We start from the raw sequence: 25,730 nt of genomic DNA on the forward strand, positions 1-25,730 counted from the left end.
CAATATAATTACTAACTATTTTGACAAAGAGAATTGCTAAGGAGCACCGCTGGTGTCCAACACCACAAGGAAGTGGTATACCATTATTAGTGCAATTCAATATCAGGTCTCATTTATTTTAATTTAATAAGTATTATGGGGTATCGCTAACCAAACATATGGTGTCACCTCATGTGGTGTTAGACACCTTAAGGTGCTAAATAGCAACACTCTTTGACAAACATAATAATATAAATTTATAAATAATTACTGTTTGACATCCAAACACACTTTGTATTTTAAAATATAACGAAATTACTCAAATATGTAATTACGACCTTAGTACTTACACCACTTATAATTACACAACTTAGTAATTAGTCACATGTTTCCAAACACACCCTAAACTTTATTGAGTACAGCAGATCATCTTTGTCTTTGATGTCATTGTGTCACTCTCATCTCACGTATGCAATATATATGATATACACATGAATTTTTTGTCTGCAACTGCAATGTATTATACTTACATGTAATAAAGATATATATAAATTATTGATTTGAGACTAGCAATCACCTAATTCATTTTCCAGCACTAAACTCTCCAAAATAAGCAGTTTCAGATGTGGTTTAGTAACTGAATAAGTGTGTTGTGTGACTACATAGCATAGCAGTGGCACTAGGCTTCTGCAGGGACAAATTTTGTTCTCTACCGTTTTATTTAGCATTAGATCCGAAATAGTCTATAATCATTAAGGTCATCCAAAAGTTTCCCTTTCTAATAACCCCCAGCAAGAAGAATAAGACAATATATATATACATAAACAATGTATTGCCATATATGCCTTATTTGAACAAAAACAAAACAACTACAAACTCTTATATCTCAGCTGTTGAAACACTCTTCTTCAGTGCCAAGTGCTCTGCTCCTCGTTCTCCACAACTCTTTTGTTCTCTAACCAAGATTATATATATAATCCTCATCTTTTTCTTAACTTTATCATCATAATAATACGTCACAACACAAGCTCCCCTTACAAGTCCAAATATTTTACTCCTAATTCTATAAAAACGCCAAGTTTTCTTCTTCTTTTACATTGCCAACTCTACTCCTTCACCATGGCTTCTCTATCTCTTCTCCTTTTTTCGTTCTTCTCACTCAGTTTTCTCGTTTTTGTTTCGGAACCCAAACTTAGTCCACTCAAGCCAACACGGTTCGTTCTCCCGGTTCGCAAAGATGGCGCCACGGGTCTCCACGTAGCCAACATTCAGAAGCGAACACCTCCTGTACCGGTCCCTGTGGTGGTTGATCTCAACGGTCGATTCTTATGGGTTAACTGCGAGTCCCAGTACCTCTCCTCGACGTACCACGCTCCGGCTTGCCACTCGACTCAGTGCGCCCGAGCCAACGCTCACTACTGTCACACCTGCTCGGCCCAGCAAACCCGGCCCGGTTGCCACAACAACACCTGTGGCGTCACGGCCAGGAACCCAGTCACGCGCCAGGCAGCCGTCGGTGAGCTGGCCCAAGACGCTCTCTGGGTCCTGTCCACGGCCCAAGGTTCAAGCCCAGGCCCATTAATGGAAATCCCTCAGTTTCTGTTTGCTTGTGCTCCATCCGTACTGTTACAGAGGGGGTTCCCGAAAAAAGCCCAAGGTGTCGTCGGCCTCGGGGGCCATTCCTCGGTGGCTCTACCGATTCAACTCGCTTCCCAATTCGGATACCAACCCATGTTTGCCACGTGCCTCTCACGTGGCAAAGGCGTCGTATTTTTCGGCGAAGGGCCGTACTTCCTCCACCCGGGAATCGACGTCTCCCGTGAGTTGACTTTCACGCCGTTGACCATAAGCCGCGGCGGAGAGTACTTCATCACCGTGAGTGAAGTCAGAGTCAATAACAAGCTCGTCCCGTTAAACTCAACTCTGCTTTCGCCACCCATACGCGGCCTTATTACGGGGTCCGCAATGATCAGCACAACGAACCCGTACACTATACTGGAACACTCTTTATTCTCTGTTTTCGTGAACTTTTTCGCCAACGAGCTTTCTGGGGTGCCCCGAGTCCAAGCGGTGGCTCCATTTGGAACTTGTTTCGACTCGAAGAGAATTACCAGAACCAGAGCTGGTCCGACGGTTCCTCCTATCGACCTGGTTTTGGGGAATCAGAATGTTAAGTGGAGGATATTCGGGGCCAACTCGATGGTGGAGGCTCGGCCGGGAGTGATGTGTTTGGCTTTCGTGGATGGTGGGGTCAGTCAGGCCAGGGCTCCGGTGGTTATAGGGTCATACCAGTTGGAGGAAAACTTGGTGCAGTTTGATCTGGCAAAATCGAGGTTGGGTTTTAGCTCTTCGTTGCTGTTTCGAAGGACTAGTTGTGCCCACTTTAACTTCACTTCTATGTAGTATAAGTGTATGACTGTGATATGAGAAAAGTAAGTGTTAAAAGTTTAGACGTTTGAAGACACTATAATAGTAGTGTTGAATGATGTGAATCTAAAATAAAAAGTCGTTTTGTTACGTTTTTTTTATATGTAGCTGAGAAAAAAGGGAGATAAATTATAACGTACGTGTGATGTTATTTGGTTTGGTAACTCAAATTTAAATATATAGTCAAGAGATGATCAAAGTAGATTCGAAGTACAAATTTAACACTTGGGTAGGCGTGGTCACTGACAACTGGCTTGAGTTTTCATTCTGTTTGTATAAATGTTTACATAGATGGACCTGCACAGCTTGATGCACATCACAAAATCTTTTTATATTATATATAATTTGTGTCATCTTTGCTGGTCAAATATCAGTTTGATTTAGTAAATATTAATATAGAAACACAGCTTCCCAAGTGAATAAGAGATTGCATGAAAAATAAAATATTAAAAGAAAAAAAATTAATGATTTTTATAAATATGTTAAGAATACTCAAATATAAAGTATAAAGAAATAAGGAGAGTAAAAGAGACATGTAAAGAGATAATGAAACTCTTGTATGTATTATTTCAATAGGGGAATGACCCATGTTTATATAGATAAATCAACCCTAAGAAAATCGGGTAACTACTCTGAATATAACCAAGAATTAATACTGATATTTTATTTTGGGTAACCTAGTGCTTCTTCATTATTATGGACATCCATATATATAATATTTATAACAATCCCCCTTGGATGTCCATGAAAACTGACTTATTAAAAACCTTGCTAGAAAAATCTAGTAGGACAAAAACTCGGTATAAGGGGAAAAAAGTGCAATGTATATTTACTCCCTCTCATTTCGACGCTCTTGAAGATCTTTTAATCGACGCACTATGATCTTATATACTATCTTCTCGAACATTGATGTGGGTAATAACTTTGTAAATAAGTCTGCAAGATTGTCGCTTGATCGAATTTGATGAACACCAAATCACCACTCTTTTAAAGATCATGTGTGAAGAAGAACTGTGGTGAAATGTATTTAAATCTATCTCCTTTTAGATATTATCATTTTAGTTGAGCAGTACATGCATCAGTATCTTTATAGAGAATTGTTCGTATTTCTTTATCGGGTGATAATCAACATGTTCCTCAAACATGTTGTTTCGTCGATCTCAATCACACATTTTCCCCTTGCCTCATGAATTGCAAGTATCTCAACATGATTTAAAGTTGCCTCGTTAAAACCCTTGTCGCGAAAACCCAGTGGGACAAAACCTAAACTAAGAGAAAAAGAGTGCAACACGTATATATCTCCCCCTCATGCATATATCCATGGCAAATTTAGTGATCAAATATCTTATATGATTTTCATTGTAATTATAAATCACCATTAATTATCTATGATCACATATTTACTATAACTCTTCTAGAGCATATATGTAGAATGAAATATGAATATTTATCCAACATATTAAATCAATCATGTATGTAACATTATTCATTATCATATCATATCAACAATGTTATAGTATGCATCATATTTTTGGATATTCATTATCTATGACTATGTTCAATCCAAAATTTGAAAGTTAAATCTGATCACATGAATGAATATCTTCGATAATATAAATTTTTATTTGCAATAAAGATGGTACTTCGAGACCATATATTCGTTGTATTCTTGTTACATGTTCTTTAATCTCTACATCAAATGATCATATACACTATGAATATTTATGCATACAAAGTTCTTTGGGATTTCTCTACTCATAATTTAATCTATAAACAAAGAATATATTTAATAATTCTCAATCTACAAGATGAAATAAGAAATCCTTCTTCAATAGTTTATAAAATAATCAGGAGCTCTTCAAGAGCTTTTTACAATGTATTATTTACGAATTCACATTGCATAGACAAACATACTTGTAATTTCAAATAATTATTCACCTACATGTCTTTAATCCAGACAAAGATATTTATTGTATAATGCCGACGACTTTGAATTTATATCTTATAAGACATGTTAAATTCTTCTAAAATTTTTCCGATAAGGCATATTTTAAATTCTCATATTACTAAGAGCTCCAAATAAATATTTTGTGTTGCAACGTTTATATGACACATATAAATTCTCATAAAATATATATACTCCAGGCTATCAAATATTGATTATATTTTCCCATAACAATAGGTATATGCATTTATTTAATCATTCTCTTGTCCATACAAATTTTGTACAATAATTCATTTGTATAAAATATACAAAATTCTCATTAGAATTACATTTTCTTGTACAAATATTTATTTGTACCCCTACAGATTTTACTTCACTTTATGTGAGTAAATTTATATTGATTGGATTGCATCATATGATTTTGGCCAAAATGATATATACATCGATGTTATCCCCAAAAATTTTGTTCAATGACGTGACAATCAGATAGACAAGTGGCAATGCATGGTCAGTAAATGACACACTAATAGTCAATAAATATGTTTTTTAAAGAAGTGAAAAGGTTGAGAGTTGACCTGGGGAGTTGTGATATTACTGGTCCGGAAATAAATTTAGCTGGTAAGAAGTGATTTGCTCGAATAGTGATATGCAATGCCCGACCAGTGATATGCCATGCCCGACCAGTGATGTGCCTTGCCCAACATGTGGTGTGCTTTGGCGAACCAGTGATGTGCCATGCCCAACCAGTGGTGTGCTTTGGCCAACCAGTGAGGTGTCTTGGCCGACCAGCCACATTGGGGAATGGATTTGGTCGATCAACGGATCAGAATCTCAGGAGTTAACCGTCCAGTGACTATTCAGTAAAGCCTCAGTAACAGCTTCAACCCGAATCATTCGTAACTGCCGCGGAAATCTCTCAGATATCCCAGAGTAATAGCTATATTGTTGTAATTTAAATTTGTTTATTATTTATTAATTAAATTTGGTTGAAACAACCACAGACCCCGTCAAAACAATATATTTTTCATGTACAATCCATGAGCCTATAAATAAAGAGCTCATGGCATCATTGGGGGATCGGATCTTTTTGAGACTTAGAGACTCTCTCATTTGGAGACTTTGGGACTGTTACTTGGGGCATTCTTGGGGCATTTTCTGAGAGAGCTTAGAGAGAGAAAGCGTGTATTCTCTAGAGAGAGAAACTCTGTATTTTTCTACTTACACTTAAGAAACTCAGTTGGCTCAAGTTCATCTGATCTTAAGTATAGGCTACATATATCACAACTCCAAGTGGATTAGGCTATTACCAACAAATTGGGGTTGAACCACTATAAAAATTACTTGTGTCATTTACTTTCTATTCAAGGTTTATTGTCGTTTTTGCGTCTACTCGCAGTTGGTCAAAATCGTGGTCAACATTTTTTGTGCTTTCATTGAAAGCTTGAATAGAAGAATTACACTTCTATCCTACCAATATGGTGCCTAGGAAGCTCGGTACGTCAACTACTAAAGAAATTGTTAGACCAGAAGGTCTTGCACCTGGAAACCCTGACACTGAGCCTAGGGTCTTTCTCGAGGAGACAACTCCAGGAGGCCATGGGGGATTTCCAGGAAGAGAAGATGCAATTCAATGCTCGGTAAGAGTCTTTTGCTGAGGAAATGGCTAGGCAGAAAGCTATATTCGAGCAGCAGATACGGGAAATGGATGCTAGAAGCAAAGAGATTAGGCGACGGCAGGAGGAGGCCGACTGATGACATCACGAGGCAGCACTTACTCAAGAAGCAGCTACTCAATTGGCACAGGCCAATGCCCAAACTGTGGCCCGAGCAGCCGCCCAGGGAGCAAGAAATTATAACGCTGGTCAGAAGTCCCCTATTGGCAGAGCCGATTCTTGGGGTCCAGACAAAAGTAGGAGTAATCCCACTGGTCGGGAGGATAATGAGGACTGCTCCGGGACTGCCTCGACGCAAAGGGAGACTTCCAGATCATGGAGTCACCAATCAGGCAGTAAGAAGAATCCGCCCGGGCATAACCAGACTAGAACTCCTCGAGACAAGAAAACTTCATAGTATAAAGATGGATATAGTCGGGATGAGGCTGATAGTCATCACATCGATCGTCCAAAGGAGAAAGAGGGCAACGACTAACAAGGAGGAAGAGATTGCCCGGGCCGTGCCGAGTAGCCATCACAACATCCTGGCTAGCAGCGTAGTGGGAGAGAGCAGGTCCTGCGTAGTGAGCCCTCTAAAAAGTAAAATCGAGCAGTGTTCAACTGGTCGGTAAACTGGGTAGTGTTCAACTGGTCAGTGAATTTGAAAAGTTGTCAACTGGTCAGTAAAAACCGAGCAGTGTTCAATTGGTCGATATTCACTTGGTCAGACAAACTAACAGTAATTGGGCAGTGTTTAACTGCTTAGAAATTCTCCATGTACTCTATGTGTTTAGTAATTAACCATCGATCACTTGGGGGCACATAGGTATACTGGTATATTATTTATCTTGCTACAATTCCAGGGTGAAAGATCGAAAGTTCCAGGTCGGAGATTTGGTCCTGAGAAAGGTGTTCATCAAAGACCCAGTAGCTAGAGTGCAAGGACCAAATTGGGAAAGACTTTATCAGACCAAGAAAGTTTTGCCTCCTGGCACTTACAACAAACTTTATTGGCTGAATGGAACCTGATCATGAACCACTGGAAAGACAAGCACTAAATACCACTTTCAGAGTGGCAGCTTAATTTCAAGTTGTTTAACTTGTTATTTAAGTTTGGTTTATGAGCTGGTTATTTGCTAAACAGTCATTTATTTTTGAAATTTTTTTGTTGTTTAAGACTCGTTATTAGACATGTTTTTCCCTTTTTTAATTTACGAGTAATAAAAGAGAATACGCGCAGCGTGGTCAAATCTTGCTACAAATATGCATGTGTGTTAATTATTCGAACAGTGTTCAACTGGTCGGTACGTTCAAGCAGTGTTCAACTGCTCAAATATTTTCCATATACTCTATGTGTTTCACGAGTAATTAACTGCTCGAACAGATTCGGTCAAGTAGCAAGTGACCAAGGATCTTTCAACCCTCGATCACTTGGGAGGCACATGGAGTATACTGGTATATAATTTAACACAGGCAATAAGAGCACGAGTTAAGATATTTGCTTTTAGGCTGACTTGTAAATTTTCGAAGTCAAAAAAGTCCATTAAGCTAACTTGTTTGACAAAGCTTAAGTAACTTGGAATTTTTCAAAATTTCAAGTTAGAAGCAAATATTCGTGTGACAATCAACATTATGCTCATAAAATGTTAGAGCAGTAAGAGTGTGAGAAAGTATACTTAGTAGGGACTTATGAAATGTCTAGAATTTCTAAGTTAGAAAACTAAGTATTCATGCGAAAACATAAGACATACATCAGAGTGACTTTACTATTCACAAAAAAACTTATAATGTTTTAAGTCTAAAATGACTTAGAATGTTTCAAGTTAGCAAAGAAAAGTAAAGTATAAATGCCAATAGCTCGGTCGTACGAGAAAAATGTCAAAGCTGTTAAGCAGCAATTGTCTTCACAAGAGTATAAGAAAAAAAAAAGTAAACTACTGGCTGGGAACAAAGTTTTCACTATTCAAGTTGAGCATGGCCTCTGGTCGGCCGAACATGCTCTCTGGTCGGCCAAAAATGCTCACTGGTCAGGTAGACTGTTTCCTGGTTGGTCAACACTATCCTCAGCATCAGGGACCTCCTCTGGTCAGAAGGATAAAGTAAGAGAGGCAGGCACAATGCCAGCTGGGAGAACTGCCTCTTCGGTAGCCTTGGCTTCACATTTAGCGAGCTCCTCGGCCTTTGCTTCATCAGAGAGAAATTCAAGGTTGAGAGGCTTGTTTAACTTCCAAATCTGATAGAAGTAGTTGAAGCAGATTTCTTCTTAACGAGCCAAATCATCTTCCTTTTCCTGTTTCAGCTCTTCATTCTCTTGAGTCTTCTTCTCCAGCTGGTCGGTCAGTGACTTGTTGGCCTAGATCTACTTGTTATTTTCATCAGCCAACTCTCTCAAAGATTTGTCCCGCTCGACAATTATTTTCTTTGCCGCTCACTCTTTTATTGGAGATCTTTCTTAGATTTAGTCAGAGTTTCAATCTTTGCTTGGGCCTCCACCAATTGATCAATCAAAACCTGACCAACTCCTTATAGTCGACTGCTCGGCGTTGAGCATGACTAACAATGATGAGTCCCTGGAGTAAATAAACAGAAAAGTATTCAGAATAAGAACAATCAATAAGAAAGTGAGTGTTTCTAATAAGATGCTTACACTCATAATTTGAGCAAGGCTTTTATGAAGGACCACTTCAACGCTTTGTTGGGGTAGTGTAATGCCCCAAAATCCCTAATAAGGTTTAGGACCTTGATTAGGAGGCCGAGAGGGCCATAATTGATTTATTATGCCATTAAATGATTGTATGCATGTTTATGTGAATTATGTTATAATATGATGATAAATGCATGCATATGGGTCTAGTTTTAATTATAAGGGCATTTTGGTAATTTGGCCCGTTGAGGGCATGATTGTGTATTTTCATGCATGTGGGTGAATTATGAAAAATACCACGTTATATGTGGATTTTTTCGAGCCATTCGACATGAGACGATCTTTGAATGCAAGTTATCGGTCTGGTCATAACGGAGTTAGTTTTGGAGCTCGGGGTGAGTCTCGGGGTAATTTGGTAATTAGAACATTGCGAGAATTAAAGGGTAATGGGATGTGATTTATTAGTATTTCAGAATAATGGGAATAATGGGAATTGGAGGACGTTAATTATGATTAGCGGGATAAGTGGTGAAAGGACTATTTTGCCCTTAATGGGTTTTGGGAGAGTGTTTTGACCCTAGGGGCATAATAGTCATTTTGGACCAAAATCAGTGACTTAGTCACATTTTCCCTCAGCTGAAGGCATCCTTAGAAACAGAGTATCATCATCATCATCTCTCTCTCTCTTCTCGATCATCTCTTCCTCTTCCTTCCCTTTGGAATTTTGAAGCTAAGTTTGAGGATTCGAGTGTGGGAATCAAGGCTTGAGGTTCTAGGCTTGTGTTCAGCCATTGAAGAGGGTTTCATCTTGAGCTTGAGGTAAAAATTCAGCCATGAATTTCTGGTTTTTACTCTGTTTTGAAGTTAGTTTTGAGTTAGAACTTTTGATTATAGAATTGAGTAATTGGTGTGGTTTTTGGTGGTTCAAAGCTTGGGTTTTGTTGTGGGAAAGTTTGGTTTGGATTTGGAGGTGTTTGAGTAAGTTTTGGAAGGATTAAAAGAGGGAAAATGAGGTTTTTATGGGAGAAAACAGGGGTTTTCGGCTGATGGCCAGGCAATGCCGCGACGCTTGGGAGGCAATGCCGCGGCATAGGGTGCAGGAGCTTGAGGTTGGCGCCTTTGTTTGGGAGGTGGGTCGCGGCATGGTGGATGTAGGACCGCGACCCTTAAGAGCATTTTTGGCCAGAAATGTGTTTTTGGCTTGGGGACTCAAACCTTAGGCCTCGAGATTGTTTCTACTACCCGGTTTAGTGAGATTTGATGTCCTGGAGGCTAGGTTTTGGTCTGGGAACCTTTATTATTGATAGAATCCCATATTTGGTTATGACTAGGTGACCGCTAAGGGATGAAAGGATCGATCGTTCTCAAGGGTCGCTCATTTGCTATTTCTCGCTCAAACTAGAGGTAAGAAAACTGCACCTAGTATATAATGCATGTGATGCACGAGAAACATGTGATTAGGGCATGCCATGAATGTTGAATTTGAGATTGATCAGAGCTTGAGTCTCTGTGTTTATGCATGATCATAATTATGCTAGCAATTGTTAAGTAAGCATGTTGAATGCCCTACATTTGGATATTTGACATATGATATATGTCTGGTAGCATTGCTTACTTGTGCGTGGCACTGACTAACTAGTCAGAATTGGCAATGGTGTCAGTATTAACTGTGAAGTTGTGACCTACATGTCAAGTTCGGCAGTAATACTGAGCATTGGTCACATGGCATTGACTAAAAATTCAAGAACAGTCTTAGCGTGTTTAACGCAAGCCGATAAAGATTAGATCTAATTGACATCTGCATTGAATGACTCAAATGAGCATTAATGCCCGACCGACCTCAAGTTCGATGAAAACTAAAAGCGCTTGTCTAGCCTAAGGCTAGTCACTTAGAGCCAGGGCCAGAGAGCCCCAGTGACTGTTTAGTCACATGGCTATGGGTGATGAGCCCAGGTGACTACTTTGTCACATGACTGTGGGTGCCGAGCCCCGTAGTGACTTGTTCGTCAGTCACTCATCTGTTTAGAGCCATGGCCAAAAAGCCCAGGTGACTGCTTCGTCACATGGCTATGGGTACTGAGCCCCGTAGTGACTTGGTCGTCAGTCACTCATTATGGTTAAACAGAACCTCAAAGTGATATTCACTCATCTATTCAGGGCTATAAGCTCTGTATGATTATAATGATCATCATTCGCATGGCTGTGGGTGCTGAGCCCCGTGGTGACTTGCTTGTCAGTCACTCATTATGGTTAACGGAACCACCAGTGTTAAATCACTCATCTAATTAGGATTGACTTGATAGTCATCCAATCAGGAGGGCAGGATTCCTCATCCTAGATTCCCCAGCATTATCTGAACTTAAGTGCATGCTTGAATAGGGCTATAATTTCTAGGAATGCCAGATATGATTTTGTGACATGATATTACTATTCATGAGCATATTGAGTTTTCTTGTTGGGCTTCAGCTCACGGGTGCTATGTGGTGTAGGTAAAGGCAAAAGAAAGATGGACCATCCTTGAGTTGGAGAGCTTATGTAACGCCCTGGCTGCCCCAGAACAATTACGGTGAACGGTGGACCGGAAATTTGACTCGCTACCCGAGTCCTTTGGTCAAAAACATGCTCTAAGTGTAATTAACAGGTCAAGGTGTAAAACCAATAAAAAGGAAATGGAGATTTTCATTACGAACTGCTCTGCAGAGCTAAACAAAATGTTTACAAGTTGTTCTCAGTACAAAATGGTCACTACTATTTCAAATTTACAATCCCGCCGACCGAAGCGGCAAAAATAGGGTAAACCCCCTAGTTCCTCTGAGAACTCCTTAGCCGTGGTGGTCAAGCGGTCGCATATGTACACATCACCACATCAGCTCCCCACTCAAGGCTAGGAGAGCTTTTCTTTCCCTTTACCTGCACCACATAGCACCCATGAGCCAAAGCCCAGCAAGAAAACATAACACTTTGCATAAACATTGTCAAATGATTATCATTATAATCACACTGAGCATAAAGCTTCAAACAAGTGAGTGAACATCACATGAGGTCCTGATAAACCATACTGAGTGACTGACAAGCAAGTCACTAATTCAAATGGAAGAGTGGCTGCTAGGTAAGCCACTAGGCTTCAACAAGTTCTGGTAAACCATACTGAGTGACTGACAAGCATGTCACTGTTTCAAGTGGGAGAGTGGCTGCTAGGTAAGCCACTAGCCTCCAAGCGCTTATTTCGTTCATCGACCCTCGGGGTCGGTCTGGCATTAATGCTCTTTGAGCCATTCAATGCTGATAATTGATTAGATCTAATCTTTGTTGGCTTGCGTTAACACGCTAAGGTCGTCCTGACTAATGAGTCAGCTCAACGTGACCAATGCCCAGTACCACTGCCGAACCTGACTAATAAGTCACAGCTTCACAGTTGATACTAGCACCTTTGCCAAATCTGACTAATGAGTCAGTACCATGCACAAGTGAGCAACATATGCTAAACATTCTGTATTCAATCCAAGTCCATATTTACACAACCAACATGCCTCATGAATATCCATGCATGTCACACTTGGGGTGCAGCTTTCTTACCTCTGGTTCGAGTTAGAATGATTAAAAGAACGACCCCTGAGAACGATCAACCTTTAGACTCCTTAGCGGTTACCTAATCATAACCAATTATAATCCATTAATAAAACAAATCAATGAATGGTTCACAAACTAAACCACACTCCCGGGATCAATCCCCCACTCTCGGGACTCTCAAACTACTCAAAAGGGGCAAAGGAACCAACCCCCGAACCTTAAAAACCATCCCGAACCCTAAAATCAAAACCTCCTGAAACTGGCCTAGCGCCTAGGCGCCACCCACCAGCGCTGGGGCGCTGTCCCAGAAATAGAGAGGGCTGCTCTCTACCCTGAATAGCGCTGGGGCGCTAGGGCTGGCGCTGGGGCGCCAGCTTCAGACTAGCAGCTGCACTGAAACTCCCTCCTTGCGATTCCTCTTGAAACCAACCTTCCAAACACATCCCAAACCTTACCAAAACATCCAATTCAACCCCTAAACCTCACCTACATCACCTCCTCACCAAAACCCAATCAACCATACACAAAAACTCCCCTTGATTCCAACCTTCCACATCAAAATCTAGAGCTGAAAACTATAAAAGAAAAACAGAGTAACACCTGAAATTCAAAGACAATTCCTTACCTCCAACTGGTTTTGAATCCTCTTTATATGATGAACTAAGTCCACAACCTCCAAGCTTTGATTTCCTAGCTTGCTACCTCAACTTGGGACCAAAAACCTCAAAGAATGATAGAGAGGAAATGATGTACGGGAAGGTGAAGAAGCTGCTCTGTTTTTGTTCTATATCCTTCTACAGCCACTTAAAACATATATATCCAAACCTAAATGACCAAAATACCCTTAAGTCATCAAAAGCTTCTAATGTCTCCCCAAGGGTAAAATCGTCATCTTTCACCTATTTCGTTAATCATAATTAACGCTCTCCAATTCCCGCTATGCCCAAAATTCCCAAACACCAATAATTCATATCTCGTTACCCTTTTTACTCCCGGCAACGTTCTAATCATTAAAACATCCCGAGACTCACCCCGAGTCTCGAACTTAATCCCATTATGACTAAACCGCTACTTTAAATACTTAAAGATCGTCTCATGCCGAATAGCTCGAACAAATCCACATTATAATGTGGCCTTAACAATATATCACCAACATGCATCCAAATAAACAATTTACCCTCAACGGGCCAAATTACCATCACACCCCTGTAATTAAAAATATGGACTCACATGCATGCATTTCACATCATATCATAATATAATCAACATATACATGCATTTTATCAATTAATAACATAATTAAGCAAGTATGGCCCTCCCGGCCTACTATTCACGCCGTTAAACACATCGAAGAATTTGGGGTATTACAGCTTAGGTGACGATGTGTACGTATGTGCCTGCTTGTCCGCCACGGCCAAGGGTTGAAAGAGAAACTAGGGTTAAACCCTGTTTTGTCGCTTAGATCGGATGGTTGTAAATATTTTCTTATAATGAACCTTTAAATTATATTTTTGGGATCCCAATGTATACAATAAATATTTTAGTGAAACGTTATATCTTAACCAAAAAATGTAATCCTAAACCGCTAATCATACTTAGTTACACTATTATGGCCAAATGACTCAATTAGCGAGTTTAGCAGTGTTCAAATTGCACACCGTAACGGTCCGTGGAGTTTAGGGCGTTACAGGTAGAGTCTCAAAGGTCTCACTAGTCATTGAGTGGTGAAGAGTATGGACTGGTACCTCTTTTTCGTACTCACCAACAATGCGAAGGGGCTCATTTAAGTCAGCCGGTCAAGTAGTTGTTAAGCTGGCAAAAGGAGGAATAGATGGAAGAGTCAATTGTGGGATAGCGATAAGCTGGTTAGATGATCTCCCCTGGCTGGTCAGTACAGTCTTCGCAACCTTGCTCGAAGGGTTTGAGCTACTACCTTCACTCAGTTTCCTCTTTTGGGCAGAGGAAGTGTTGAATTGCTTAAACATGTCTAGATCTGCTAAAAAGTGAAGTGAAAAATTGGTCAGTGGAAATGAGAGATAAATATAAGTAAATGAAGATTTTACTATGACCATATGACTTTATATATTTCACACTATCAGTCTCAAAAAATTCATCTACAACAAGAAAAACTATGGTAGAAAAACCTGAGTTCAGATTTTCATCGAGAATGTCGTCTTCATCTTCAGGCGATGAGCTATCTTCTCTAAGGAGTTCAACATTTTTTCCTTTCCTGGGACCGGTAGGAAAGGCATGTCTATGGAGATCTAGAGGAGCCCGTTCCCTAATAATAAGATCACCTAGTCGGCGTGACTAGGGAGATGGTTCAGGAGAGAACTAGTCAGTCACTACTTCGGTATCAACATTTGACTTGTCGGTTGTGTTTGCTTCTTCAGTAGTACTGCCTTCTATAATGATTTGATTATTTGGTAACAACCTCACCAATCGAAGATTCTCCAAGGTGACCAACTGCTTAACATATTTCTCTTCTGTGGGCATGTTAGCAAGTTCTTGTGCTCGGGAATACATTTCCCTGGTCGGTAAAGGTTGATGAAAAGGGCATGCATGCGTAAAAGCCAAGTTGTTGGCCCTAATGTCTAAAGTAAGAAAGTATTTCGTGTAATATTTTCCAGGAATTGATTTATGAGTGATACCATGAAGGTACTTAGCCCATTTTTGCCTATGAAAGAGGTAGAAAAAATATGTGTTCTTATGGCTGGGGTTAGTCCTAAAATCGAACAAATAATGTACCTCGTGAGGAGTAGGTGGTTTCTAGCCCTGGAAGTGGTAGAGAATGTATAGAGCAGACAATGCTTGAATTCCATTTGGAGCTATCTGGAAGGGAGAGACATTGAAGTAATCTGCTACTAATCGAAAGAAAGAATACAGAGGGATAGTAGCTCCTGCATAAACATGGTATCTAGACCATGCGCAATAAGCTCCACCAGGATTATTAGCTCTCTGGTGAGGTCGCTGACATATCACATTAACTCCTTCAAAACCCAAATTCTGAATATGCTTATCAAACATTTTGGAGTTTAGCTTAGAAGGCTTAGCTATGAACCAAGAAGCCGTGCCATCTTCATCTTTTCTTGATTTTAGAGCAGCTATTTGTGGAATCTCTATTGTAAAATTCTAAGTAGCCTTTTTCCTAGGTTTACTAGCTTTCCAGACCTGGCGAGGAGACCTTTGAAGAAGCTTCAGCTTGAGCTTCTTCTACCAAGAGTTCTCTAGCTATTAGATCGTGTTCCACTACCTTTTGTGTCGCTCTTTGAGCTACTTGAGGGTCTTGATCCTGAGGGAGTCGATTGGACTTTTTCACCCTCATTGGTTGATGCTGACGTTGCAGCTTAAGGAACTGATCTTCATGAAGGATGTATAAATCTGATCGTGGAAGGATTTTCTTGAGACGATGAAGACGGTCTTCCAGGGTTCGTTGGCTTGGAGATTTGGAAGAAGAATCACTGCTCGGAAGGGTATCACTTGAAGCGGAAGATGAGGAATCAGAGTCTGTTTGGTTGTCACCTCCTCTGTAGTCAAAGCGATTCATCTACAAAAAATAAGGGGAGGTAAGTAAACCAAATTGGAAATAAGTGCAAAGCAAAAATATTCACCACTAATTCACAAAGAAAAAAAAAAGTAAATTGTTTCGAATGCCATGTGGTGTCCAAGCATTGGGGTGCATGTCCGAGCAGCAGGGGTGCGTGTCTGAGCTGCTGCATATGTCTGAGCAGTTGGTGCACGTTTGAGCAGCTGTGTGTGTGTCCGAGCATCAGGGTGCACGTTCGAGCGGCTGCATGTGTCCGAGCAGCTAGGCGGTGTCCGAGTGGCTGGGTGGTGTCCGAGCGTTGGGATGCATGTCCGAGCAACAGGGGTGAATGTTCGAAAGGCTGCGTGTGTCCAAGCAGTTGGTGCGTGTCTGAGCAGCTGTGTGTGTGTGTCCGAGCAGCAAGGTGCGCGTCCGAGCACCTGCGTGTGTCCGAGCGGCTAGGCGATGTCCAAGCAGCTGGGTGGTGTCCGAGCGTTGGGGTGCATGTCCGAGCAGCAGGGGTGCATGTCCAAGAGGCTGCGTGTGTCCGAGCAGCTGGTGCGTGTCTGAGGAGTTGTGTGTGTGGCCGAGCGTCTGAGGGCCAAGTGGGGGTCCGAGCGGTTAAGGGCCCGAGGAGACAAAACACCCGAGGGCCTGCAGCTAAGAAATTATTTGGGTTCCAAGGGGCCAAAGGAATCCAATCGGCTAGGAATGGAAAAAGAAACAAGTTTGATGGGCTAAAGGGTATGGAGCATAACGTGGTGCATAAACTTATTTTCTTATTCTTGGGCAATGCAAACAAGATCAAAAAGTAGAATTTCGAGGGTTCAACAAGTCTCAAGATAATATCAAATGCTCATCTTAAACCCATGAACCCGAAACTACAATGTGGAATGGGAAATAATTTTTCCTTCAAAACTTCATGAAATTGAAGGAAAAATTGACTGACCCTAAGCCTAAACTATACTAAAAAAGCCACAAAATCTCTATTTTACAAAGATTTATCACAACAATTCCAATAGTGCATTCCAAAAAGAGATTTTCGACATATACAAGTTCTAACAAGTTTTTGTGTAGAATTTTAAAGCTTAAAATGCTTGAAAGTAAAGATCAAGAAGAGAGAACTTACTCAAATGGGTGGAAAGTTTTTGGATTTCTTGAGAATTTCCTTTGAAATTGCTTGGAGAGACACGAAGCTTTGATGAGGAGTTGGCCACGGCAAGGAGGAGTCTTTTTTGTGATGTTTTTTTTGGCTTGAGAGGGATAGGCATGCATGGACCTATTTAAAGGAAAATGAGGAACTTTTCAATAACCCTAAGACCCTTAGTGTTCTCTTTCCCATGATTGAAACTGATAACTACCATTTTCATGGACAGAAAAGTTCAATCGTGGGTTTACTTCAAAAGTCGGGAGAGTATAGAAAGTCGTTTTTTGGAAGTGTGGGACGCAAAGAATATTAAAGTTACTGATGAGTCACCACGAGGAGGCAACTGCCAGGATATTCTCTGAATTTCTGATTCGCTATTCAATTTTTAGAGATTTAACTGGCTGGGCTTTTATTATTAGTGAAAGTTACTTACCGAGTGGAAGCTTTTTGACCACGTGAATAACTACCAGCTAAAGAAAAAGTTTATCATATGAGAAAATCATATAATAAACTTGGGGGGCAAATGTTATCCCCAAAAATTTTGTTCAATGACGTGGAAATCAGATAGACAAGTGGAAATGTATGGTCCGTAAATGACACACTAATAGTCAATAAATGTGTTATTTAAAGAAGTGAAAAGGTTGAGAGTTGACTTGGGGAGTTGTGATATTACTGGTCTGGAAATAAATTTAGCTGGTCAGAAGTGATTTTCCCGACCAGTGATGTGCCATGCCCGACCAGTGATATGCCATGCCCGACCAGTGGTGTGCTTTGGCCGACCAGTGAGGTGTCTTGGCCGACCAGCCATTTCGGGGAATGGATTTGGTCGATCGACGGATCAGAATCTCAGGAGTTAACCGTCCAGTGACTCTTTAGTAAAGCCTCAGCAACAACTTCAACCCAAATCATTCGTAACTGCCGCGGAAATCTCTCAAATATCCCAGAGTAATAGCTGTATTGTTGTAATTTAAATTTGTTTATTATTTATTAATTAAATTTGGTTGAAACAACCAAAGACCCCATCAAAACGAGATATTTTTCATGTACGATCCATGAGCCTATAAATAAAGAGATCATGGCATCATTGGGGGATCAGGTCTTTTTGAGACTTAGAGACTCTCTAATTTGGAGACTTTGAGACTATTACTTGGGGCATTCTTGGGGCATTTTCTGAGAGAGCTTAGAGAGAGAAAGCTTGTATTCTCTAGAGAGAGAAACTATGTATTTTTCTACTTACACTTAAGCAACTCAGTTGGCTCAGGTTCACCTGATCTTAAGTGTAGGCTACATATATCACAACTCCAAGTGGATTAGGCTATTACCAACAAATTGGGGTTGAACCACTATAAAAATTACTTGTGTTATTTACTTTCTATTCAAGGTTTATTGTCGTTTTTGCATCTACTCGCAGTTGGCCAAAATCGTGGTCAACAATCGATAATTCTCGACCCGTTTAATATCATGATCCTTGCTATCTCATATTAGTTTATTGCATATGCAAATATTTTGTATTGTCGACAATAATTCATAATATGATAATTTCCTCTCATATTGATATAACTTTAAGAGATCTCATTATTTTCAACATACTTGTCAAACATGTATATTATTTAAAAGTACTTATATAACCACTTCAAGGGCTTTAATTATTATCAACTTTGTTATGTCTATAACTTCTTTAAGGAGTCTCTTCAAGAGCACCATTTTTATTTAGTGTTCAATTTATCAGTACTTTATAACATTAAGTTATCTTCATGAGTGCCTCTTACTTACAACATCTTCAAGATGAACCAAATGAACATTTGTTTTCATAATTTCTACTTTGTTCACTTACGCATCAAGTGTTATTAGACTCATTCTGACTCAATTTAAATAATATTGATTTGTAGTTGGCATATGTATGCTTTTATCATTTTGAACTACTAGTTCTTATTTTGTACAATGATCATTTTTTAAAATGTTCATCAATCCAACTGCATTTCTCTCCCCCTGATCGAGAGAATATTTAAAAAATTAATACAACCTGTAGGGATTTCAATATATCACAATAAATTAATATTTGTTCAAAATCATATATATTATTGGGTCATTGAACTTCAGGTTCAATAAATCATAATTACGAACATATTTCATTTTCAAGAATGAGTCATATATATATGTATAGTTGAAAATATACAAGCTTATAATTCTTGTAAGTTCATGATCATATGACTTTATCACGTCGATAAGAAATTATGCAATAAAAATCCAACAATGATTCAAAATGCAAAGTGAATATAATTTAATACTCGTTATCAAAATAATATAATTTTTTTCTCATACATCTTGGACAAAAAAATATAACTATATAGCAAAATAATTTATATAGGCAAAATAATTTTTAGAAGAAATATAATTTCAACTTATAAAAAATTATGAAAAATTTGAGAAATGAATGCACTATCATTCTAATGAGTGGCACTTTTATAAATGATATATATGAAGTAAAAAAATTTAACAATAAAAATGGACAAGTTAAAATATTTGTAAACAAAACATTTGAAAACTAGTTGAAATATATATATATTTTTCTTTTAAAAATGTAAGATATTCAAATTTATTTTCACTTCCCATATGCAAAATATATATACATATTTTCTTGAGCACCATATAAGAATTAATAATAAAAAGAATCTTCTGCTTCTTCATCTAAATTTAGGGAAATTTATATATTTCAATGCATCTGATTGATCATTCAATTACTGAACTTCAGGTTCACTATACTTTGTATTTCACTAAAATTTTCAACATATACATAACCGCTATAAAAGTTTCATTTTTGTTTATATACTAGAGAATGAAATAATTTTAATATCCTTCAAAATATATAATAGCATTGACTCTTCACGAATCAGATTTCTCCATTTGATTTTTGTAATATATTATGTTCAACAACATTATATTTAACAATTTTATTTATCCAATGGTGTGCTTGTTCAAAAGCACAATTATTTTTCAAATATAAACTTATCATTCATTCAAGTTAATACACAATGATAATAATCATGTTTGTTGTAGCCAAATAGATATTGTTTACCGAGATTTTCGGAAACGGTATTAATAAAAAATAAGCGAGATTAAGGATAAGGGATTTGGAAGATATAAACAAGATTTTTACGTGGTTGGGGCGTTAATGAGCCTTAGTCCACAAGACAGTTGTATTAGAGCTTGGAAAGTCTATAACAATGGAGTTTCTCTCTATTCTTTAGCAGAGTAACTGTATACAAGTCAAAAAAGAGATCATTTCTCCAGTGCTCTGTCACCTGTATTTATAAGCTCACAGGGGCACTAGGCTTGGGCCGGGCTGACCCGGGCCCAACAAGGATATAAATACCACTTGCTTCTCTATCGGAAACCCAATACAAAGGATAAAAATATAAAAGACAAAGAATGATCAAAGCCCACTAAGGCAGCCCAAGGCCTATATTTCACCCGACAAAATGGGGCTTTTGGTCTGGGCATTCTGAGTTACGAGGCAGATTCAGGGGACAAAATCAGTCAGTGTAGTGACAGCACAGGTCTGAACCAGCGGCGTGCAATCCCGAGGTGGCCTTTTCCGCAGGTGAAAAGTGGGGACAACCCCCACGCGTCATGGGGCGGATTCAGGGTCACGGATGCTTTATCCTGCAAACCCTGAGGAGTTGACCCGGGTTCGTTTACTTCTGTCCCTCTTCATTTACCGTAAGCCCGGATTGTATCCATAGGGCCCGGATCATTTACTAGGCTCCGGGACCATTTGCATACATTCCGACCGTAACCCCAAACAGCTGTACGTCTCCCGGATTATCTTCCTAGATCATCATTCCTGGACACCATCCGAGTCTGGACCCACACTTGGGTCGTCGATGCTGGTCATTCCCTGCCAAGTGGACCTGGGCTGGGCCCAACCCCCAATTGCCCAGTTAGTGGGCCTGGACCACCGTCCCGGGCCCAAGGCAGGAAATGGAGATAACAGATATTGTTATATTATTTCATATAATATAATGTTAGATTAAATAATGTGACAAAATGTGATTTGTCACACAAATGTGATTTGTCACACCTTGTAACATACTATTGAGAGTCACAAAATTAGACACATGTGTGTGCCCAAATGTGACATATTTTGGAGTTACAAAATCAGTTACAAATTTGTTACTCCCAAATTGTAACACCCTCACTTATTTTAGTTAAAACCATATTTGAGGTGTTACGTTTTAAAACTATATCATAATTTATTACTGCAAAAGTCTGGACATATTTTTTTTTTTTAAACTTGAAAACTTATTTCACATTATTTACATTAAACATAAAGTGAGTCTCAAACATATTATACATAAGTATTAAATAACCCAATTTGTTTTCAAAACATAACTTCACACTTTATTACAAACATCTCACTGATAACTGAAATAACCCACAAAAAGGTCGATATGTTCATATGTACAAATCAGGGTCAGGACCATGCTTCAGTTCTCCTCATGTCATTCACACATTTCTTTCTCTACCTGCAACACAAGACAACTGTGAGCCTAAAGCTCAGTAAGCAAAGTAATGCATGCAATGCTAATGATTACCCAATATCAATGGACATATACAACTTCTTTTTAAATTTTGGGCCCCTTAATATTGTGCACACTGTTTGAATTGGTCAATGCCTGCAGGGCTTGTTACACATATAATACAAAATCCCATGGGTTCTCCTCCGGCTAGCCATCACCACAGTAGGGCACATTAAAAACCTTATTCCATCGTTGCCCCGTCGGGCTCAAGAGTTAAGGCGGCCACACACTGTGGTGTCAATACATATAACAATAACTCATATGGAGGAGAAATAAAAACGGAAACATGGAAAACAATATAATTGTTTCACTAAAACCTAGCCCAAATTATTGGGCAGCCACTATAAGCCTACTATAGGCCTCCGTTTACACTTATTAACACTTTCATTTGCCTTTTCAAAACAGTGGCACTGAACTTAAACTTCTTATAACAACTTTCTTTTATGTTGCACAAAACTTGCAAAGGCATCATATAATTAATCATCATAATATCATGCATGGTCTTATATCATATAATAATTTACATATCACTATTATGTCATGCATACAAATTTATGATGAAGTGTCACTGTATGTTAATACCACTTACTCACAAAATATTCATATAATGCATATTTTCACATAACACATAATTCTTGTGTTGCAGTTGAGTACTTTACTTACCTTTTATCCAAAATATAGTTCACCGTGTAACAAGTGGTGTCTTAGGTATTGATGTACTTATCCTGACAATGGCATGGATTTCTCATCATAATGAAGGCAGTAAGACATTGAACTCTCATTTAAAAATACACATAAAACATCATATCAAATTTCATATCAAAATCATGCCTAAAATGCCTTAAACCACCTAGATCGAGCGTTAGATTTATCTTAGACACTTAGAGAAATTTTGACAGAGTTTCCCCTTAATTTTAGCTATCCTCAAATATCAAAATCAACCAATAATCAACATCAAATAACCTGCCATAACCATATATCCCAAATACCAACATGATTCACCATAAAGTTATCATATACCGATTTTGATAAAATTCTTATCTCCTAGATCATCACCCAAATTAAATGAGTCTCCACATATATTCAAACATTTATAAACATATATAATCTCTTATAAACTCAATCAAATAACCAAAAATCATCTTGTACTCCAAGAACCCCAAAAACCTCATAAAACACAAAATTTCACTTACCGAGCAACTTTTTGGCGAAAACAATCTCTTCAAGCTTTTCTAAACCTCAAACCACTTGGAAAACCCAAGAAATATCTTAAAAAATATAAAACACCATATATAAGCTCTCAGAAAAATTCAAAAACATAGTTTAACTTCCAAGTACAAGAACTTACCATAAAAAGGTTAGAACTAAGCTTAATCTACTTCTTTGGCTTTGCTTTCACTTGGATCTCCTTAGAATTTCTTCAGACCAGCCAAGAAATGGTTTTTGGTTTTCTTTTCTCTCTGTTTTTCAGAATAATGGTCGTGCAAAGTGATAAGGTTGATGAAAATTCCTTATTTTCAATGATTTAGCCTTGTTGTATCAAAATTTGACACCTTTCATCTCATCATTTCACCTTTTAACTTATGAAAACCTTATCACTTCAATAATTTCGACTTAATCATCTGCTAGGCCTATTATCCTTATGTGTAAAACACTCACACCAAACCTTAGGTCTATATGACTTCATACCCAATAGTTATGCTTACCCGATCGAGCGTAGCGCACTTATGCTAAGCTCGTTTTGACTTTGCATCAATACCACTGATTATGTATACCTCCCATCAAGAATTGATCTAATGGTTCTAAAACCATTTTTACATCATCAATGAGACCTTAATCATACCTCGATTACATTTGGTAAATCCATAAATACTCAATTTTACACCGAAATACTAGTAATCGACATTGTACTATTTTTCACTACTTAACCTATTTTGCCTTCTATATCTCACTTTCATCACTTAATTCCATGCCTTGTCCATATTTTTCATACTTTCTTATATCATGAGCACATCAAACACCCATAAAAAGACAACTCAAATGCCACAAGGTTAATAATATTGAGCATACATATAGACATCACATACACAACTTTTATACTTATACATGAAAACACTTATAAGAATATGCATATGCTCAAATTATACATATTGTATGATATGTAATGCAATGCAATCATGTGATTATTGGCTATATTATATCAAAATAATGTGGGTGCTACACAAATATTACCCAATAATGTGTATATTATATGTTACACATTTGAGATTGGATTTCATAAAGCCATTATGAAATATGGCTGTTGGAGATATGATTTTAACCCCAATAATGTGTTTTGGGAGGGTTTGGAACCGTTTGGAAAAACAGTACATTTTCAAGTCCTGAAAATGGGCTGTGGCCACGGCCTGGGGGACAGAGAGCATTGGCTGCGGCCACTGATGTCCCTGGCCGCGGCCACAGGTGCATTTCAGGCCAAATTTTCAGTTTTTCCAAATGTGTTGAACGGTTCTAAAAACCCAAATAACTCTCAAATCTCAATTTTAATTCCATACTAATCCAATTAAACATTGGTAACAGCCATGGGGGTTGGTGGAATTTGAAATCCAAAGGGTATCTCAAACTCAATAATAGGAGCCTAATGCTCACTTGTAAGACACACCATTTTTTCATCCACAAAGCACTTGGCTGAAAATACACCTTGAGGCTTGATTATTCCAGAGAGCTATTTCCTATAGAGATCCCTTAGTGTTTAGAGAATATGGGGAAATAAGCTTTTGGACAAAAGTTTTGAACCTTGTTCAAGTTGGTGATCCCTACTACTCTACACTTTGGTTGAGTGTGAGTTTGTGTTTTCCATTGATTTTTCATTCAGTTGTTCTTCTTGTATTATTATTGTATTGAGTTTGTAATCCTCTTCTTCTATTTCTATTTACATATTTATTGGTATCTCTTGTTTTAGAGTTTTAGTTCTAATAATTCTCTTATTTCTCTCTTCTCTACTTTTACTTGTATTGTTGGTCATTGAGTTGTAAACCTATTTATCTATCATCTAGTCCATTGTATTCTTTGCATAGAGTTCTATTTTTAATTTCTTACTATTTCCATTGATGCAAATTTATATTTTCCTAACAATCAAAAGCTTATTCCTTTTTGTTTCAATGGAAGGAGAGACCATAAAGATCATGAACCAAGACTTAGTGAGGTTGGATAGGTTTGATGGATCCAATTTCACTAGGTGGCAAGACAAGGCAAAATTCCTTTTGAAAACACTCAAGATAGCCTACATCCTTGAGTTATCCTTGGCACCTCTAGCCGAGCCATCCGACAAAGACACTCCCGAAGAGGTGGAAAAAAGAAGGAAGAGAGAAGAGGACAACCTTCTTTGTAGGGATCATATCCTTAATTCCCTATCTGATAGACTATATGATCTTTATACCAATTCCAAATCCGTGAAGGAGATTTGGGATGCCTTGGAGAGTAAGTGCAAGGCTGAGGAGGAAAGTACAAGAAAATTCTTAATTTCTCAATATTTTGAATTTTCTTTCATTGATGGGAAAACTCTTTTACCTCAAATTCATGAGTTACAAATGATTGTGAACAAGTTGAAAGTTCTCAAGATTGAGCTTCCCTAGGCCTTCCAAGTTGGTGCAATAGTGGAAAAATTACCACCAACTTGGAGGAGCTATAGGAAAAGAATCCTCCATAAGAATGAGGATTACACTTTGGAAGAGATCCAAAAACACATTAGAATTGAAGAGGAATCGAGAATAAGAGACAAGGGTGTGAATGAGTCTAAAGATGAGACTTCCAAGGCCAATGCTGTTTCACACAAGCATCCAAAGGGCAACAACAACAACAAAAGGGGCAGTGGGAACCCTTTAGGTCCAAAGAAAGATCATGGACAATTCAAAGACGTGAGAGATCATTGTTTTGTTTGTGGAAAACCCGGGCACTATGCTAGAGTGTGTAGGTACCGAAAGGACCCACATGAGAATGAGGTAAATGCTATAGGTAAGGAAGAAGAGATCCTAGCATGATTACCATGTTTATGTGCCTTATTGGGAAAATTGTTATTTTATAATAAAGCTTGTACTCTTGAAAGCTATCAATAAAATTAAAGTATTATTCTATGATGATTCTTTATTTTGCTATGAGACATTTGTGTGAGACATTAACAAAGTTTCAAAATGAACTTGTTAAAATAATAGGTAAGTGTGTAGACCTATTATTTCATAATGTGATTATTTGTTTGAGAAATTC

At 38.4% G+C, this 25,730-nt stretch overlaps 1 protein-coding gene and 1 long non-coding RNA gene across 2 annotated transcripts; one reads left to right on the forward strand and one right to left on the reverse strand.

Annotated features, from left to right (window-relative positions):
- Positions 1–875: 875 nt before the first annotated feature.
- On the forward strand, positions 876–2,498 carry LOC133789492 (gamma conglutin 1-like). Its single transcript, XM_062227339.1, has one exon. It carries the CDS (start codon positions 1,099–1,101, stop codon positions 2,380–2,382), a length of 1,284 nt encoding a protein of 427 aa, XP_062083323.1. The 5' UTR covers positions 876–1,098; the 3' UTR covers positions 2,383–2,498.
- Positions 2,499–21,229: 18,731 nt separating this feature from the next.
- On the reverse strand, positions 21,230–23,016 carry LOC133789493 (uncharacterized). Its single transcript, XR_009873575.1, has 3 exons — positions 22,819–23,016; positions 22,664–22,738; positions 21,230–21,416 (listed from the first exon to the last, which is right to left on the reverse strand). It is a non-coding gene; the product is annotated as an uncharacterized LOC133789493 (long non-coding RNA).
- Positions 23,017–25,730: the final 2,714 nt, after the last annotated feature.

This window comes from Humulus lupulus, chromosome 7 (genome assembly GCF_963169125.1).
Source record: "Humulus lupulus chromosome 7, drHumLupu1.1, whole genome shotgun sequence".
NCBI classification, from domain to species: domain Eukaryota; kingdom Viridiplantae; phylum Streptophyta; class Magnoliopsida; order Rosales; family Cannabaceae; genus Humulus; species Humulus lupulus.